Raw genomic sequence first — 18,763 nt, 5'->3', positions numbered from 1 at the left:
AAGTTACGCATTGAGGGTGATTGACACGTTAGAAGAGTTGGAATTGTTGCAGGACCGTGTCAGCAAAGATGAGAAGCGTTCTTGGGTTAGGATGCAATGCATACAAAGACAAGATGATTTGTGGGTTTCAAAGGAAGGGAAGATGGTTTTGCCGAACAGTCTTTTGTCACAGTTTGCAAGGTTTTATCATGGCCAAGCGCACATTGGGAGGGATGCCATGATCAAGTTGTTCAAGATTGATTGGTTCAACCCAAGGTTTAGGCAAGTTGCAGAAGTGATTTGCCACCGTTGCGTCATCTGCCAACAGATGAACACGGGGAAAGTGACAGTGGTGAATTTGAGCCACATTGGAAGAGCTGGAGGTCCATTTAGCAGAATGCAATTGGATTTCATTGAGATGCCTGTGTGTGGAGGTTTGAGGTATGTGTTGGTGATTGTGTGTATCTTTAGTCATTGGATTGAAGCATACCCCGAACACAGGAATGACAGCCTCACAATAGCAAAACTGCTGCTTAGGGAACTGATACCACGTTTCGGTTTTCCGATCTCTTTAGAATCAGATAGGGGAAGTCACTTCAACAATGAGGTGGTTAAATTACTGTGTGCAGCATTGAACATTGAGCAGAAGTTGCATTGTAGCTACCGCCCTGAAGCATCAGGACTAGTGGAACAGATGAATGATACCCTGAAGTCGAGAATGGCAAAAAATGTGTGCGGCTACAAATTTTAAATGGCCCGAAGCATTACCTTTAGTGTTAATGTCAATGAGAAATACACCTAACAATAAGAAAGGACTGTCTCCACATAAGATTCTCATGGGTCGAGCTATGAAACTGCCCTCAGTGCCTGCGAATGCTCTTGTGATATAACGGATGATATGGTGTTGGACTACTTCAAGGTTCTGGCTGATGTGGTCTGCTCTTTTTCTCACCAGGTGGAAGCTACCACCCTGCCACCGATTCATGATCCAGGACACAACCTGAAAGCTGGTGATTGGGTTGTCATCAAGAAACATGTAAGGAACGCTTGCTTGGAGCCACTTTGGAAGGGACCCTACCAAGTGATACTAACGACTACCACAGCTGTGAAGTGTGCAGGAGTCCCTAACTGGATCCATGCCAGTCACACGAAAAAGGTGATGTGTCCAACTGATGAGGAAGTTGAGTTGTTGAAAGTACCAACAACAGACAAGGAAGTCTCAGGGCCGGAGAGAAATCGAAGGGGAACTGAGACAGAAGGAGAGCCCGTTGAGGACGGCTTGGTCACTCCAGTAAGAGACGAGGGAGAAGATATGCAGAGGGGTGACGGAGAGCCTATCTCAATTGAGGCAGCAGGGGAGCATAGGCAGAGGGAGGCTCTCCCAGAAGCAGATGAATCTGAGGATCAGCAAGAGCACTTGACAGACCCAGAAGGCAAAGGAGTTGAGGTGGAGGAGAGTCAAAGTGTCCTGACTCCTCCTGAGCAGATTGCAGGTCCATCAAACGAAAACACCATAGAGCAAAGAGAGAAAGAAGGGTTGCCACAAGAAAGATCAAAGATTAAAGAGACACTGGAAGGAGACAAGTGGCCAGAGTCACAAGTTAGGAGGAGAGAAGTGGTTGTCGATGACACCATAGAGGAAGAAGTAGACACAACAAGGAGAGAAGATTTAAGTGAAGGAGAGTTGCAAGGTGATCGGAAGTTGAAAAGGAAGAGAATACCAAATAGAAGGTACGTAGGTCCTGAATGGGTGTATGCAACTACAACTGAATGGCAAGAGGAGTTTTTGTCTTTTTCTTTTGATCGAGAAGTCCCAGGTCAATATTTTGGCACCTGAGTCTGGCTGAAGAGACTGAATTGGTGAAAGGTCTGAGCTAGAATTGAGTTAGAGAAAAAAAGAGACTGAGAATTTACTTGATGAGACTTTGAGAACCTGAAATTGACTTTTGAAAACTGATTTTGACAAGCTGCTAACCTGAATTGACAAGGGATCCTGGGAGTGAGATTGAAAGCTGTAAATAATTGCAGAAAGAAGATCTTGCTTGTTTTGACTTTGCTGCGGAAGAGAAAAAAAAAAGAAACCATCCTCTGTTCTCATTCTAATAACAAATTTCCACTTTCTGATTCTTTACAGATCATGGCTAATACTAGGCAGGAGAATAGAGGGAGTAGGCGTTGTAAATACTTGGGTGCTGGTTTAGGTATTGCGTGTATAATCTTGGTTGTGGTTGTGATTGTGGGTATGACACTAATGGATAAGAGTGGGACTAACAATGCTTCAGTTCCTGAAACTACTAACGTACTAACAGCTTTGGAGAGGTTTGAGCTGGATGAGAGATACTTGCATGAGGGTACTAATGCAAAAGGGGAACTTTCTTCCAATGTTTTCTATTGCTTGCTGAGTGAATATGCTGAGACTATGGATGCGAAGGATTGCTTTGTGTGTACACAGATTCCTACTTCTATACAGGAAGGGGTTACTTATCCTAGTTTGCCATTAACCTATGGGATAAGTTGTAGTCTGTTACTAACAAGGTTTTAGCAACATTTGGCATGGGATATTGTCTAAAATAATACAGCGGATATTGATTGTTGTAGCTTGTCTATTTGGATTGTGGGTGGCATGTAAAATTAGTAAAAGAATAAAAATAAACAAGGCGAAACATAATAAGAGGAGGGAAGAAGAAGAAAGGGAAAAATTGTTTAGGGAAAAATCAAAGGGGAAGCCAATACGTGAGGAAATTGAAATGACAGAATTTTAATTGATGTAAAATTTGTGGGAAAGGTTTGTGTGATGACAAGAGTCATCAGAGGTGGGATTGTTGGAGTGCATGTTTTAAAAGAAATATTAATACGAAGGCTTGCGTATATAGTGCGATGAAGCTGCATAGAAAATGTGTTTAACATAGAAAATAATGCATGCATTTCAAAAGTGCCCATGGGGAGTGGTTACCAATGTATACGAAGACCAATGAAAAGGCTTATTAGTTCTGAATTATTATGCAATATGTTTTAAATTTGTATTAGTATAACATAATTAAGGTTACATGTTAAGAGTTTGCTTCATTTAATAAAAGCTTTAACTTAGCAAGGGCTTGGGCCTAGCTGCCTGGCCTCATATTTGAATTGTATTTTCTAACGTGTAGTGTGCTGTTTGCCTGAAGGGCACGAAGCTGTACTTTTCCAGAAGATTATGTGTGAGTAACCGTAGTAGATTCTTTCTCATGAGAACCGGCTTGCTCAAGGCGATGTTCTTGCTAAATGCAACAGTGTAATTCCTAACAGGTGCAAGGTTAACTCTCCTAGGAGAAGACCATGAAGACACTGACTGGAGTACGAACTGCAACATTTGTTACCTGACACATTCCAACCGTTGAAGACGTCAATAAAATGGACCAATCCGGGAACTGTGGAAAATTCTCATAAGGTGTTTTCAAATTATTGGACAGAGATAAGGATGCACCAAACCTTATCCAATAGGGAATTAGGGAATAGTTTGACAGTTTTGACTTAACCGCATGACCCAAGGAGAAATCAGCCATTGCATTGCCGCTTCTTCTTCCAGACACTCCAAGCCCATACTTTAGGATACTTTTCAGTTATTAAGTCTTTTAGTCGTTCTGTCACCCAAACCATCCTCTGCCCACTTTTCCTGATATTATGTTCTCCTCCATCTGAGGGAAGTAATCCATTCCTTAGCTATGTTATCTTGAGACTTTGCCCCATTCTAACTTTGCCTGATGCTGATGAACTGATGTCCTGAGGATGAAGGCTGACGCTGCTTGCTGATCTGTTGGATTGGTAACTATCCGATGCAAATTGTGATTATCTGTTTGCCTTTCCTTTCCAGGTACCAACTGCTATTTTGATAGAGGCCTTAGTATAGATGTTTTCTAAATTCGTTTTCACTAAAATGTTTTGCATGAAGCCCAACATGCTAATGCTAATTTGAGGTTAGTTAAGGTGTTCACTAGTATCTAATGCAAATAGACAAATGACTGAGACTTTGCTTTGTTGAATCATGCATTAATGAGACTCTGCTAAGTTAATTCATATTAATGATGTGCTTAAATTCTGAATGATTATAATCCATGCATTGATTCAGTTGTGTTCTGATTGCTAAAAATAGTGCTTTCTGATGTGTTTTATTACTATTAAGATTAACTGACATGCTATTAGATTGTTACAAATAGGGAAATAAATATCCTAACCTCTAATTAACTGGTGTGGTTATTCATGACTGAAAGGTCATGGTGTGTTCAATTATTGATTCTTATTGATTGTTTATTGATTAGTGATTGTCATTATTGATTTGTTTATTGAGCTATTGATCAATGATGATAAGAAAATATTTCGTACTGGGAAGTCTCCAAACGTGGTCCAAAGGTTTATCGACCTAAACGCCTCTCCTTGTAAGTTTACTTATTAAGGCTCTGACGCGCTAATAAGGGTGGAGCCCAGAGCTTTAGCTTCATAGGTCGGAAGAGCAGGTGCTATAGGTTTAGTGAAGGAAGCACAGTGCTCTTTCATGATGCCACCTGCTATTTGTCGATGCTTGACAACTGCCTTATTGATGTGTGACATACATGTCAGATTGGAAGAAATCGTGACACCCAGGTAGACAAATTAGTCCACATTCTCAAGTGGAGTCCCCACTACTACTGGGCTCCCTTTAGATGTTTTGTGCTGATTAAAAAACATGACTTTAGTTTTTGCTGTGTTGATCTCCACCCCACGAGTACAACAAAACTCATTATAGCGAGTCAAAACTTTTGCAACCCGCTCAGGTCAATAAAGTATCATCAGCAAAAAGGAAGATAGAAGTTTTCAAGTTAGCTAGTGAAGGGGCGTCAGTGCGAGTCTGAGATAAGGAGTGCACAATATCATTTAAGTACAGCAAGAACAGAGCTGGGGCAAGGACACAGCTCTTATGTACACCTTTGGAGACCGGGATCCTCTCAGTCAGCTGGTCCTGTGATCCCCAATCAATTTTAGCATCATTTGTATCGTCCAGGCAAATGACCAGAGACAGGATGCCTGAGGGCATGCCCATGTCGCTGACAACTTGCCATAGTTTGAGACGGGGGACCAAGTCAAAGGTGGATTTCAAACTGACAAAGGCATTACAAAGGTTGCCTCTGCCCATTAATTCTGTCTTCCAGTTTATTAACACAAAGCGAAAGACTTGGTCGATCATAAATTTTTTTGTTCAAAACCCAGCTTAAAGGTGACTTGAGACATCATTTTCATCAATTCAAACCTAGATTTTGGATAATATACAGAGTCATAAAACTCTTTCAATATAATCTATTAGACTTATAGGTCTGTAGTTCGCTGGTTGATTCCTATCACACTTTTTATAGATTGGAAACACTACAGCGCTCTTCCAGGAATCCAGAATGGGTGGCACCCCAGGCAATGGCATTAGTGAGAGTAAAAACATATTTGGACCAAGCTTCTACATCATGAATGGAAATATTGGCAGTTATGCTATCTGGGATCTGCCTCTGGAGATAGCATTAAAGAATTCATGAATGTCATTTGACTCATACATCAAAATGGTAATCCTTGAGGGTGCAATGAAAAAAGAAGACCCCCTAAGTAGTGACCAAAGTAACCGTCAAGGTATTCCTAAAATAACTGAACCAATGAGATGGAGAGACGTGGTTGGTTGGTTCAGACGCTGAAGCATTACCACCCCAAGGGACCAGAAACCACAATTTGATGGAAAAGTTTGCAGAAGAGGCGTCCTTAAGATCCTTCCACCTTTGCTCATCCCAAGCCCTTTTTTGCTTTAACCACACACGTTCTATAAGCCTTCCTAATGACAGGAATTCGAATGGCGGCCTTTACTTTAATAGCCCACACAAGAATATGTTTGAGACACGGCATTCCCCATTAAACCAAGAGCTGAATTTAGGGACATGCTTCTTGAAATGGGGAGTGGGAACAGTAAAGTATGCCAGGATTTGCTCAAAAAAGGGTCTAAGCAAATCGCTAAATGGCCATAAAATCCACCTCATTAGCCGAACCGCCATGCATTTTGGATTGCACCATTTGGAGATCTTGTCCTAAGAAAGGCAAAATGTCCGGATGAACTATCACTTGGCACCATTTCAGATGACACATATCAGTGGTAGGCTCAATAACTCTTGTATAAGAAGGTGGAAAATGATCAGATTGATTACTAGATTAGACAGCAAACCTAGAAAGAGACAGTGGGCTGTGATAGCTTTCAGACCATTCCATCAACAAGTGGCCACAACCTCAGATCGACCAGAACCCTCTGGCATAGATATTAAAAATGGCAACAATAGTGTTCTGGTTGTTAGTTATTTGAACGCCCAGGATATCCCAGCAGTCAATATCTAGTTGCCAAATTTTACATTTAAGTGAAGCTCTGACGAAAGTAGTTAAACTGCCCCCCTCTCTGTCGGAGTTTAACTAAAACATAGAAATAAAGATAACCTGGTTTGAATACATCAACACTCAATGTCTCTTGGAGCAAACTGATGTTGTGTTCCTCAATTAATTTGTTCCAGTCAGGGTAAACCATTTTGACCTAAGGCCAGCAACATTCCATGACACAAGTGTTGTCAACTGAGATTTCTGAGTTGTAAGGGCCTTACTAGAAGTGTATGCCTGGGCTAAAGGGGTTTCAACAGGCAAATTAACATTGATAGTTAGTGAGCTGGAGAACATAACAGATTTGAAGTTTGTTCCAAAACTGGGAAATATACTTGGATTTATTAAAGCCTCTGCTGTAGAGGGCCGAGTTGAAGATGTCATTACATTATTGGGCTCTGACATAGTTGTTAAAATTCATAGATGCTGGACCTATTCGATGTACAAGAGTTTGAGTAGGGCTCGGAAGTCAATCCATGTCACCCAAAGGTGCAGTGCCTGGTATAGAGCCCAAACTAAGATTTGTGGTGATGCGCTGTCTATTCTTTGTCTCAAGATATTTAAACTGTATGTTTGAGTTATTTAGAGGACAGGTCTGAAGTGAAGACCCATTAGATTATCACCCACTGTTTAGTGCCCAAAGGTAAGCTCATTAGCTCAATTGTGTCAAAGCTCAAATTAATTGCAGAATTTCTTTTGGCGCTGATAATTTTGTCATGAATGACTGAGCGACAACCCTTTTCATGTCTAATCCAGTGTACCACTTTATTTTCAATAGAGTCCTGTCTTTTGGTTCTTAGGTGGGGATGGGGTTCGGGACATAATTCATTATAATTGGATTTGTGGAGGAGTTCCGTCTGCAGAACTTAAAAGAAGCTTAGTACTGCATCCATGTGGTGCCTGATTAGAAAAAGAAAAAGATCTGCAAGATAGATCATGACCAGAGCAGGCCAGAACAGGTGTGAAGAGACTGTGAAGGGTGAAATTTGCTAACTGGTCTGGTATATATCATGTCTCGGAGAGGGGCTCTGTCCTCAAGGGTCACCCACCAGGGTCATTGAGGTGGCCCCGTCCTATCCCAATAGGGGGCCCTGGACTGGTGTTTCCCGGGGATGGAGTGGGTTGTTGAATGGAAGTCTTTATTGCTTGCAAGCATGGAATTTCCTGTGTTGTGAAAGTGTTGGAAGTTGGTTCAGCTAACTAGACAGATGAAGTAGCATAGATTTTAATTCTCCAACCTCTGCCTCGAGCTCCATAATTTACAAAATGTAAAGGCTGAATCAGTGGAGGGAGAGCATACGAGGGGTTATTACTAGGGGCATTGGGAATTGCTGGCACCGCTGACAGCTCAAGCAAGAGCAATAAGCGTTTAATGCAAGGAAAGGTGTCTGAGAGAGGATAGATGTGGTGGGACAGAGGTTTTTGGATCAGAGGGCCTTTCGGAGTTTCTAGATGGTGCAGGTGGTGCAGCCCGGGTAATTGGTTTTTCAAACATTAGTAGAATGCACTTTTCCTTAAGATTTGGCTGTGGGAGACTAGAAATGGTTAGTGCTGAGGAAAGCAAGGCTGGGCAGGACCAAGCATCTCTTCAGGTTCGACTAGCAAACTGTCTATCATGTCAATGACACAATGTCCTTCAGCCATGTTTAAGGCTTTTTTATTTTTTGTTGTTTAATTTTATAAGCAGCAGCAGCAGCTCCCCCATAGCCTTCCTGTTACCCATGCTAGTAGTGGAATAGGTTGCTGAAGAGAAAACATCCACCCTCCTCCACAAAACAGTGCTTAAAACAGATACCACCAAATAAGACAATAATAAACAGTAATAAGAAATAATCCAGTTGGGCCCTTGAAGCAGCATGTTACAAGTACAATAACAGCAGCCTAATAATCTTTTAGCTACTGCCTCTAGCAGTAGTTGGTTCAGTCTTAGTATGCTTAAGTGAGCTTGACACAAATACCCAGTGGTGGCAGTAAAAGAGAGTACCTTGAGGAGGAAGATGTTAAAGGGATGCCCAGCCCAGCTTCCTCTGGACTCCAAAGGGCGAGCTCAGTCCCACGCTTGGTGCAGGATTTTCCCCTGCGTGGCCTGGGCTGCAGTATTGCAACAGTGCTTTTGAGCATGGTAAAAGGAGACTCTGCTCCCCTGGAAATGGCAGTCTGCAGCCACACCTCCTGGTAGAAGGATAGATGGGGAATTTAGTCCCCAGATTCCACCAGGGTCTGTGGGGGTACCATACCTGAGAAGTAACTTTCAGTAGGTTCTGCACTGCTGGATTGCAAAAGCACTTTTGAGCGCTGTAAAAGGAGGCCTGTCCCCTGGAAATAGTACTCTACAGCTATGCCTCCTGGTACATGGATAAGTGGATAAGTGGGGGATTGAGTCACCATATGTCGTCAGAGTCCATTGGGGTAGTGTTGGAGAGTGGATTATTGATAAGGGCAGGTAAGTACCTACACTTAGCAATAGGCCACTAACCTCCACTTAGGTCCACTTAGGTCTCAATAAATTAAACCCAGCTCAACCCTTGGTAGCTTGGCAACGATCGACAAGGCTTAACTTAGGAGACAAGTGTGTACAGTATTTAAAAATCACAAAACAGTAAATAAGTGAAACATAAAACGCAATACAAATTTAACACCAATTTATAAAAACAGATTATATTTTTATCTTTAAAATTACACCAAAAAGAATAAAATTTGATGAAGGGAACCGGAGATACATTTTTTTTTTAAATGTATGTTTTTTAGTGCCTAGAAACTAAAAGCACCAATTTAGTCTTCTGGTCGCATCTTGACCAGGGCAAAGTCAAAGTTTCAGGCCGACCGTGATGGAGCCCTGCTCGGCTACAGCAAGCGGGAGGCTTGGTCAAAAGTTTACCTTCGGACTTAGTCGTTTTCTTGAAGATTTTCTTCAGCGGGACATAGTCGCCAGTCTGATCCAACCTCCCTGGAGCCCTTCCTCAGACACAAGTCGCAGGAGACCTTGCTGAAGATTTCTACGTTTGGACTTAGATGATTTTTCAGAACAAAAATCTTCGTCCAGGCCAAAGCTGAATCTTGATCCGACGTCCCCGGAGCCCTCCTCAGATACACTGCGCTGGATGTCCCGGTCAACTTTTTACCTTTGACTTAGTCACTTTTTTTGTAGCTTTTTCTCTCCAACGTTGATCGACCCCCCCCCCCCCCACCTCCCCCCCACAGCAAGCCAATTTTGAGTCAACATCATCAGATTGCCTTTCCAGGTGTCCACAGTGAAATCCTGGAGGTCTGGGGCTCCAGAGCTTTTCAGCGGGACGAACCTGCAAGTCATGCCTGGTCGCAGTCGATGTAAGCCTGCTTGACTCTCGACGGCGGGTCGTTCCCTTTATAGAGGTTTTTACCAAAAGTTCTCCAATCTTCTCCAAACTTCTGGATTTTCTTCCAGAAGGTCTTTGAAGGTCCTTTAGGAGTCCACAGGTCATCCCAACGTTCCAGAACCTCTGAGTTGCTCCTTGAGGGTGGGGATTCCAACTCCCAGAATGCACCTAGCTCAAACTCCAAAATGGACACTGGACAATAGTCAGTTTCTTCAGGATCTGATGCAGGGGGCTCTGGTTAGCAATTTTTCACCTGTAGCAGATAGGGAGTCCCTCCTGGAACCAGTTGAAACCAGGCAAAGTCATTTTTGTGGTGAAACTCAAGTGTGCAGCTGGTGCCGTCCTTGGGAGTGCAGTGTCCAGGTGCAGGTCAGGGGTCCAGCAGGGCAGTCCTTCTTTTTCTGATGTTCTTCCTTATAGCGATCTGAGGCATGTGTGGAGCTCTACCATATTTATCCTTGTTCCTGGGTGAAAAACAGGGGGGCCCTGGGTATCCAATCAGAAGCAGGCTCCTTCCCCCTTTGATGACCTCTTCCTGGGAAGTGTGGCAAAAAACAATCCCAGGGAGCAACATTCCCTAAAAATCCAACATGGCTGAAAGTGATTTTTGGAGTTTAGATCTGGCTGAGCCCACCCGCTGGTGCGGCTAAAAATCCTAAACACACCCCTCTCCTAATATAATCAAGAGGGGACCTTTTTGACTGGGATTGCAGGATGTGAGGGGGTGCTAGGTTGCTCCAAATGTCCTTCCCTGCCTCTGAAGACCAGTTTGGCAGCCCTCCCCTTCCTGCTTCCCTGTCTGCTGAGGCAGACCTCCTCCCACAGCCACATCCTTTGTGTTCACACCTCATCAAGGCAGCCTGGCCAGGCTACTAGAGGCTGGCCAATCAGAGAAGAGCACTACAGAGCTGAAGATGGCAACTTTCAGGAAGAGTTTTAAAACTCTTTACCTGAACCAGTTATATTAAATCCAACAATTGTAAGTTGTGGGATTTACTATAACAATTAATTTGAAACCAAACTCGAGGTATCAGACAGTTAAAGGGACATTGCTAATTAAAATAAAGTCTCCTCGTTTCAGACTATGGAGGCCATTCACTACTGTGAGGGAAACACGAATTTGGCTATTTTACCTCACCAGGGCTTATAAAACAATTTTTATAAGGTCCCTTTTTATATTTACAAGACAACCAACCCTCGAGGCACAATGGCACACCTTAGGGGTGACTTATATGTAAAAATAAGGTAGTTTAAGACTTTGGAAGTACTTTTGATTCCAAAGTTGAACTTGCATTTAACTGTAGTTTAAAAGCAGCCAGCGAGGCAGGCCTGCCTTTAAAATGACTCTGGGCACCTCAGCAGTGCACCTATGGGTGCACCACCTATGCTGGGGTCCCTAAACCTACAAAAGGGAGGGAAAGTTGGGGGGTCTCTGCAATCAGCCCTGTTTTCTCACAGGTAGCGAACCCCAGTAGTAACTTTCAATATGTCTCACGCTGCAGCACTGCAAAAGCGCTTTTGAGCGCGGTAAAAGATTGTCGCACCCCTGGGAAATAGTAGTCTGTAGCCACGCCTCCTGCCGCGTGGATAGATGGGGGATTGAGTCCCCAGATGCTGTCTAGGTCCATGGGGGTAGTGCACCCCAAAAGTAACTTTCAATGTGTCCCATCATATTGGCGGTCACTGTCAAAACACTAAGGGGGTCATTCCAACCCTGGCGGTCATCGACCGCCAGGGTGGAGGACCACGGAAGCACCGCCAACAGGCTGGCGGTGCTTCCCTGCCCATTCTGACAGCCGCGGTCAAAAAAGGGGATTTCCCCTGTCTGGGCTGAATCTCCATGGCGGCGCTGCAAGCAGCACCGCCATGGAGATTCCGACCCCCTTCCCGCCACCCTGTTTCTGGCGGTTTTTACCGCCAGGAACAGGATGGCGGGAACGGGTGTCGTGGGGCCCCTGGCATGGGCATGGCATGGGCAGTGCAGGGGCCCCCTAACAGGGCCCCAGCATGATTTTCACTGTCTGCACCCGTCGCACCCCTGCAACACTGCCGGCTCCATTCGGAGCCGGCTTCTATGTTGCAGGGCCTTTCCCGCTGGGCCGGCGGAAAAGCCAGAATGGCTGCCGCGGTCTTTTGACCGCAGAGCGGCCAAATGGCGGTGACCGCATGGCGGGCGGCGGACCGCCTAAACCTTTGGTGGCTGGCAACTCTAACAAAGTTTTTGTTTTTCAAAAAAACACTCCTAAACTGGTGTTTGTTATTGAAAATCAAATACCTAATGCCCTCCACAACCAGGGAGTTTTTTTTATCTGGCTGTGGAGTTCATTATTTGTTTTTTAATGCCCCCCCACTGTCAGATTAAAAAAAGGGAAATCAAAAAAGGACATCACACTTCCCACCCTAAATAAGGAGGATGTGGAATGCCCTTCCGCCAGTGGCACCTATTCCATCGGACCACTTCCCACCCTAAATAGGGAGGAAGGTGCAATGCCCTTCTGCCAGTGGCACCAAGTCCATCAGACCAGCAGTGAAGTATTCCATCAACAAAGCCAACACGGACTCTGTAATGGAAAGCTGATGATCCACTTGACTGGGGTTTAGTGGATGGGATATGCTATCACATTTGTGGTGGTGTACCCTGTCTACCAAATTATATATCTGGCCCATTGTATTTTAAGATAGTGTGTCTTTTACACTGTTAGCATATCCACTGCATTATCAAATCTAGAGCAGGTGATGGGGTGTCATATCTGGTCCTCAAGAGGAATACTTTGTCATTCTCAAAACGACTTTTGGCTCAGTTAGGTAAAAGACTGCCATACATTTCGGTCAGCACATACAGACAGTAAATAGGAAGTTGCGGAATACCTCTTCTTATATACTAGACTGATTTTCAATTGCCATGAATGACAAACCTATTCCTTCTACAATACTTTATTTGCTATTCTCATGCAAACTGGAGTGAAAGGCAGTAGATCCCATCTCAATGGGTGATATGAATCCTGTCTGAGCCAAGTACCTCACCAGCTCTTGTAGAGTTCAGAGATGCTAGGACCTCTCACCAGAGGAGTGGAGTTTACCACCCACCCATACTGTCAACGCTTCAAATTGACAACCAAAGGTCCTTACGACCAGAGGGGGATTCAGTTTGATGATTTCACCAAGAGATTTAGGTTCAAATACGTCCTCTTCATCACATGTATATGGACCTAGATATGTGGTTTTGAACTTGTGCATCTCGTTTATCTCAGATTTGAGTAACTTTCTCCGCAGGGTGATTTTTCCACTGGTCAAAATGAAGAATAGAATGGTGGGGACATTTCCATTATTACATTACGAGTCGCATATCATGTTCTACAGCCATGTTTCAAATATGGCATGACCTGGGAAACTTCAACAAGAAAGCTATATTTGAACAATGCTGCATGTCTGGAAACAGGGCAAGCTTGTGGCATGGGTGAGCTGGGCACCAATTGTGACTGCATTAAGGTCATGCGGACAGCAGAGTCTCTGCCACCTGGCTCAAGTGCTGCAGGCACTGTTTTTAAAACCCCATCAGTCTGCTTTCTTGCACTCCCATCTCCTCTCATCCTCTGCTGCCACACACTATTAGAACATTCGAATGTTGGCATGTCCATTGAAGACAATGGAGTGCTGCGGGCTTTTACAGGCCGGTAAAAGCCCGCAGCGCCAACATTCCAATGTTCGCTTTGTTCACAGCAACAGCTGTGAACAAAGCCTCACGGAGCCCGAGGGGATTTTAATCCCCTCGGGCTCCGTGAGCAGTTTTTTTTTTTAATAGAACATTCTGCTCTGAGTGGCAGAATGTTCTAATAGCCTTAGAACCTGCCGTAGCGGGCTCTACCGGCTATTAAAGGCCCTTTCCCTTGTTAAATGCCCTCGCCTTCGGCTCGGGCATTTAACGCGGGAGCAGGCCTTTAATAGCCGGTAGAGCCCGCTACGGCGGGTTCTAAGGCTATATTAACCCCCCGCAGCGTGAGATGTTAATGTGTACATAATTCACGTGAGTGAGGGGTGGTGCAGAGGTGTGTTCAGAGGCAAGTGACTACTCTGATGCAATCAGCCAGAGGCTGACCTCTCAACAGAAAAGGGGCTCCCCGCTGCCTCATTTTATTCACCAGCAGCGAGGGCGCCACATTTCTTTCTGCCCAGGGCGCTATTCTGACAAAGGCTGACTGTCTGGCAAGCTCCCTGGTGCTTCTACTATGACTTATACTCTTGATCGTAGATTGACTATTGTTAAAATTCATGCCAAGTACTGAAGTGCTGGCTCACAGAAGCAGAACAGACATAGCACATTTCTGCACAAAAAAAGCAAAGCTCTAAAGGACAGAAAGTCATGCATGGATAGAAACATATGAAGCATAAGAGAGTGAAACGGAGAAAGAGGAGAGGGAAAGAGAGAAAGAGAGTGAGAGAGCAAACTAAACTAAAAAAAGACAGCGTAGAACCGACAGAAAAGGTAGACTTTAATTCAATGTAAACAAGAAGAAAACGAGCTAGGAAATACAAATATTGAAATCAGTAGAGATAAATGCATGAACTCATTAAAATATGCTGATAAAGTTGTACAAGGGACAATGCGGCGAGACATAACTAATACGTTCTGTCTGATAGCCTTTATTTAACTTTTATTATGTCTCTTCTCTATCCTCTTTCAGCTTGCACTCACATCTCCAGGAGTTGTACATCCGGCCAACGCTCCATTTTTTGCAGCTGCTAGAACGATGTCTTTGAGGTCAGAGGCAGGCTCTTGTAGGTTGAATTGAACGTGAACCCCTCCCGTGAAGTCTACCAAGGCTTCTGAAATGAAACCCCAGTGGAGATGTTGATAGGAGCCCCGTAGCCTAAAAACACAATAAAGTAAAAACACGAAGACAAATTATTATGCAACCTGCAATGTGTCTTTTTTGTTGCACGACTTTTTGAGATAAACGCAGCAATGCAAAATGGCAGGAAATTATAAACGGCTACATGAACTGTCTTTGGATATTTACCATAGCAAAGAGTTCGTCGTTATAAAGCTATTGTGAGGCCATATTAGTAAATGATGTGCATTCTACATTGCAGTAACTTCTAGTAATAGCAAATAGCTGAGAAACCTGGGGTACCGCAGGCAAAAGGCAGCTTAATTCGTCAATGTCAGCACTTAAAATGAAGTGCTATTGGTAGATTTGAAGGCAGTATTCTTCCAAATAAATTAGCATCATATTTTTGAATGTACACCTTTCAACTCTTTGTGGAAACACGGTTCCCTTGGAGAAATACGACTTCTCTTCAGAGCACATATACTGCTGCACAAGAGCTGTCAGATCTCAATTACTAATCTTGCATCAGTAAAGCCAATAGTTATGGTCTTGGAAGCTGCTGTGATGTTTACTTGCTAGATATATGTTGTTACGCATGCATATGCAACAAAAGGAAAAAGAAAGCATACTGTCACAAAATCTGGTAGCCACAGCTTACAATAAAAATGTAAATAAAAAAAATCCATAAGCGTCACACATTATTGTAACAGATCAGTACTCTTGCTTCCTTGCAGAGATGTGTAGTTAGAATAGGTGTAGAAATTGTTTTAAGTTTCAATACACAACACAGGAAAATATGGTTTATACTTGTAAGAAGAAAATTATAATAATGGATTTGTATTACTGTTACCTAAATATATAGTTTAAACACACACGTACGAATGAAGAAAATAAAACATGATAAACAACGCAAAGAAAATAGACATTTACAAAGTGAAGCATTGGACCCGCCTGCCATGAAGTGAAAATGTTTTTTTAGGGTGAACGTGCACATGGGATCAGGAAAAAACATTCTGTCTTCACAGTGCAAGAGAGCCAGCTGCTGAAGTGGTTTGACTAATTCCACATTGCTGTATGCTATGGTAAACTGAAGAAACATGTGAATGGCAGCTGAAAAGAGAAATATTGAAATGTGATGAGCCAAATGTATGTATATGTATGTATTTCATTTGTGAATTTCTGCGATAATCTGAGACTGGGGGCGAAGCAGGTAAAGCTGTTTTAGGACAAGACCTAAAACTGACACATATATGCATTGTATTTAAAATAAATTAATTCATACAGTGAAATGCGAATGCCCATTGAGCCTGGACTCCTGCATCCCTAGTGAAAGGGAGTTTCTTTAAGCTACAGTACATTAGGGCAACAGTAGGTACTCATATGTCACACCCCAGTAGTGCCCCTGCTTAACACATTATAGCCCTTGAGCTATGACACTGCGTTTACAACCATAAAGAAACAAATGAAACCAGAACTTCAAATCTTTGGGAATTAAGCTAGCAAGAGCAACATAGTAATAGGGTGTCAAATAGAAATAGAGCAAATAAAGGGCTACCAAATAGATGTCAATGGACAACAAGTGTAGAATTGTTAAACTAAGATTGTGCTGAGTTCCATGCTTAGTAAACATGTCTACGAAGCACAAGGAGGAGATTATTGATTTTATGACTCATTGGTGGTGTGCATGGTCTCTTCCTCTATCTGCCTCCCTTTTCCAAGCTCATTTAATTTAAGCACCCCTATGTTTGTTGTACTTGTGCTAGCACAAAGGGGACCTGGAAGGTTTTGCACACTGGCTCTACTGCAATGTTTGATAGTAATGGCTAGAGGGAGGGTTATACTATAGCGAAACAAAGAACTGACTTTTTAGATTGTTTTTATTTACAAACAAAGTTTATTTGTGTCCTGCAACATAACTCCATATTACAATCCCCTCAGGCTCCGTGAAGACTTTGTTCACAGCTGTTGCTGTGAACAAAGAGAACATTTGAATGTTGACGCTTCGAATGTTGACGCTTGGACTTTTACCAACCAGTAAAAGCCCGGAGCACTCCATTCTCTGTAATGGAGCTCCCAACATTCCAATGTTCTAATAATGATTATGGCCCTCATTATGAACTTGGTGGAAAAGCCCGCCGAGTTCAGCTCTGGCGGTCTAAAAAGGACCGCCAGTGCATTGAAGACCCTGCCGGCCAAATAAACAACATTCCGCTGGGCCGGCTGGCGGAAACAGTGTTTCCGCCAGCCGGCCCAGCAGAATGCAGGGCCTGTACAATGCCGCCTGCTCCACATGGAGCCGGTGGCAATGTAGCATTGCAGCGGGTGCAGCAGCACCCGTCGGGCATATCAATGCCAGTAAATCGGGCATTGACATGCATGATGGGTCTGTGCACAGGGGCCCCCGAGGCACCCATTCTGCCAGCCTTTCCCTGGTGGGCTAAACCACCAGGGAAAGGCTTGGGGAAAAAAGGTACATTATCCGGCAGGCAGCGCTGCTTGCATCGCTGCCCTGTCGGATAACGAACTCCGCCATCGCCAGACTGCCTGGCGGCAGTAGCCTGGCAGAGGCAGAGTTCCACCTGTGACAGTCTCGCCATAAACATTTTATGGCAGCCCGGACCGCCATGCCAGTGGCGGTAATTACCGCCACTGCTGGCATGGCGGTCCGGACCGCCATGTTCATAATGACCACCTATATTCTTCTCTGTTGAGATTAAGTGAGTTTTTATGGTGACCTTCATAGAAGGTGCAGTGGCTCATGGTAGATGTGTATTTTCTTGTGTGTGCACTTCCCCTGAAGTAGGAGTGGGCGATAGGCCTGCAACTTAAGAGCTGAAGCTCTTGTTGCTTTCTGGTCTTGTTGAAAATCTTGGTATAGGTGAAGGCACAAAGTGAGACTGTGTGTTCTTTTCATTGGTTCCTTCTGCTCTTTGTGGCTTAGTTGCCCCAAGCAAGCAAACACTGTAGGGTGTTGGACTGTTCCATTCACAATGTAGAGATGTACTGATCATAATAAATCTTTTTGCGTTTCATGGTTTAGACTATCTTGGTTGCTGGAGGACGGTGGATGACTCTCGATTGCTGTAGAGTAGTGGAAAATCAATATTGCTTGTAGGCATTTTTACTAATGGACTTTACGTTGGAGAAAGTGTAGTGCATAACAAAAATGAACTATTTTTAAGATCAGTGCAAACATCAGAGAACACGCTTCATCGTCTTGAAAGGGCAGACATACGAGTTCAGCAAGTACTCATGACATCCAAAGGGAGAGCCTATAACTAATCCTTTGTATGCAGTAAACAGTAAAAAAATGAACCAGAAAGCACATATCAGCAGAGAGAGAAGGATGCACATGACTGATAGGGTGGCTTAGGGGGAAATTACTCAAATGGACAGGAGCTATTTCAGGATCTATTTACAAAGCAAAAAAATAGTAGGTAAATAAACATAAGGGGACTATTGATCATGGCAGTTAGGAGTATGTACAGTAGTTGCCCTAAAGTATTCAAGTACATAAGCTTACATGTCATTTTGAAATGGCTTCAAAATATCTAAAATGGGAATAATTTAGGACTGCCCAGGGGATATTCATATGTAGTTGGTATAAACAAAAAAGACTCTACCCTGAATCCACTTTTACCAATAAGAAGGTACTTTTTGGGACTGGTTCACAAAAGAGCATAAGAGTGTTAGACCTGACAGCCTTAGGGTAGTCACCCCTAACTTTTTGCCTGCCTCCCTCCATTTTTTTGGACACTGTTTTTGCTGGTTTATAGACTCTGCGCACTTTACCACTGCTAACCAGTGCTAAAGTGCATATGCTCTCTCCCTTAAAACATGGTAACCTGGAATCATACCTGATTGGACTATTAATGTACTTATAAGTCCCTAGTAAGGTGCACTTTATGTGCATAGGGCTGGTAAATTAAATGCTACTAGTGGGCCTGCAGCACTGGTTGTGCCACCCACTTAAGTAGCCCCTTTTTCCTTGTCTCAGGCCTGCCATTGCAAGGCCTGTGTGTGCAGTTTCACTGCCACCTCGACTTGGCATTTAACAGTACTTGCCAAGCCTAGAACTCCCCTTTTTCTACATATAAGTCACCCTTAAGGTGTGCCCTAGGTAACCCCTAGGGCAGGGTGCTGTGTAGGTAAATGGCAGGACATGTACCTGTGTAGTTATATGTCCTGGTAGTG

At 43.6% G+C, this 18,763-nt stretch overlaps 1 protein-coding gene across 1 annotated transcript in view; it reads right to left on the bottom strand.

Annotated features, from left to right (window-relative positions):
- Nucleotides 1-18,763, bottom strand: part of LOC138295478 (calpain-13-like) — a 530,338-nt gene that overhangs the window by 248,951 nt on the left and 262,624 nt on the right. Inside the window, exon 6 of the mRNA XM_069233811.1 lies at nucleotides 14,434-14,608. Within this exon, the coding sequence (XP_069089912.1) occupies nucleotides 14,434-14,608 (175 nt within the window). The remainder of the gene's footprint in view (nucleotides 1-14,433; nucleotides 14,609-18,763) is intronic.

This window comes from Pleurodeles waltl, chromosome 5, assembly GCF_031143425.1.
Source record: "Pleurodeles waltl isolate 20211129_DDA chromosome 5, aPleWal1.hap1.20221129, whole genome shotgun sequence".
NCBI classification, from domain to species: Eukaryota; Metazoa; Chordata; class Amphibia; order Caudata; family Salamandridae; genus Pleurodeles; species Pleurodeles waltl.
Note: the sequence above shows the minus strand (reverse complement) of the source record. Positions and strands in the feature narration are given on the sequence as shown.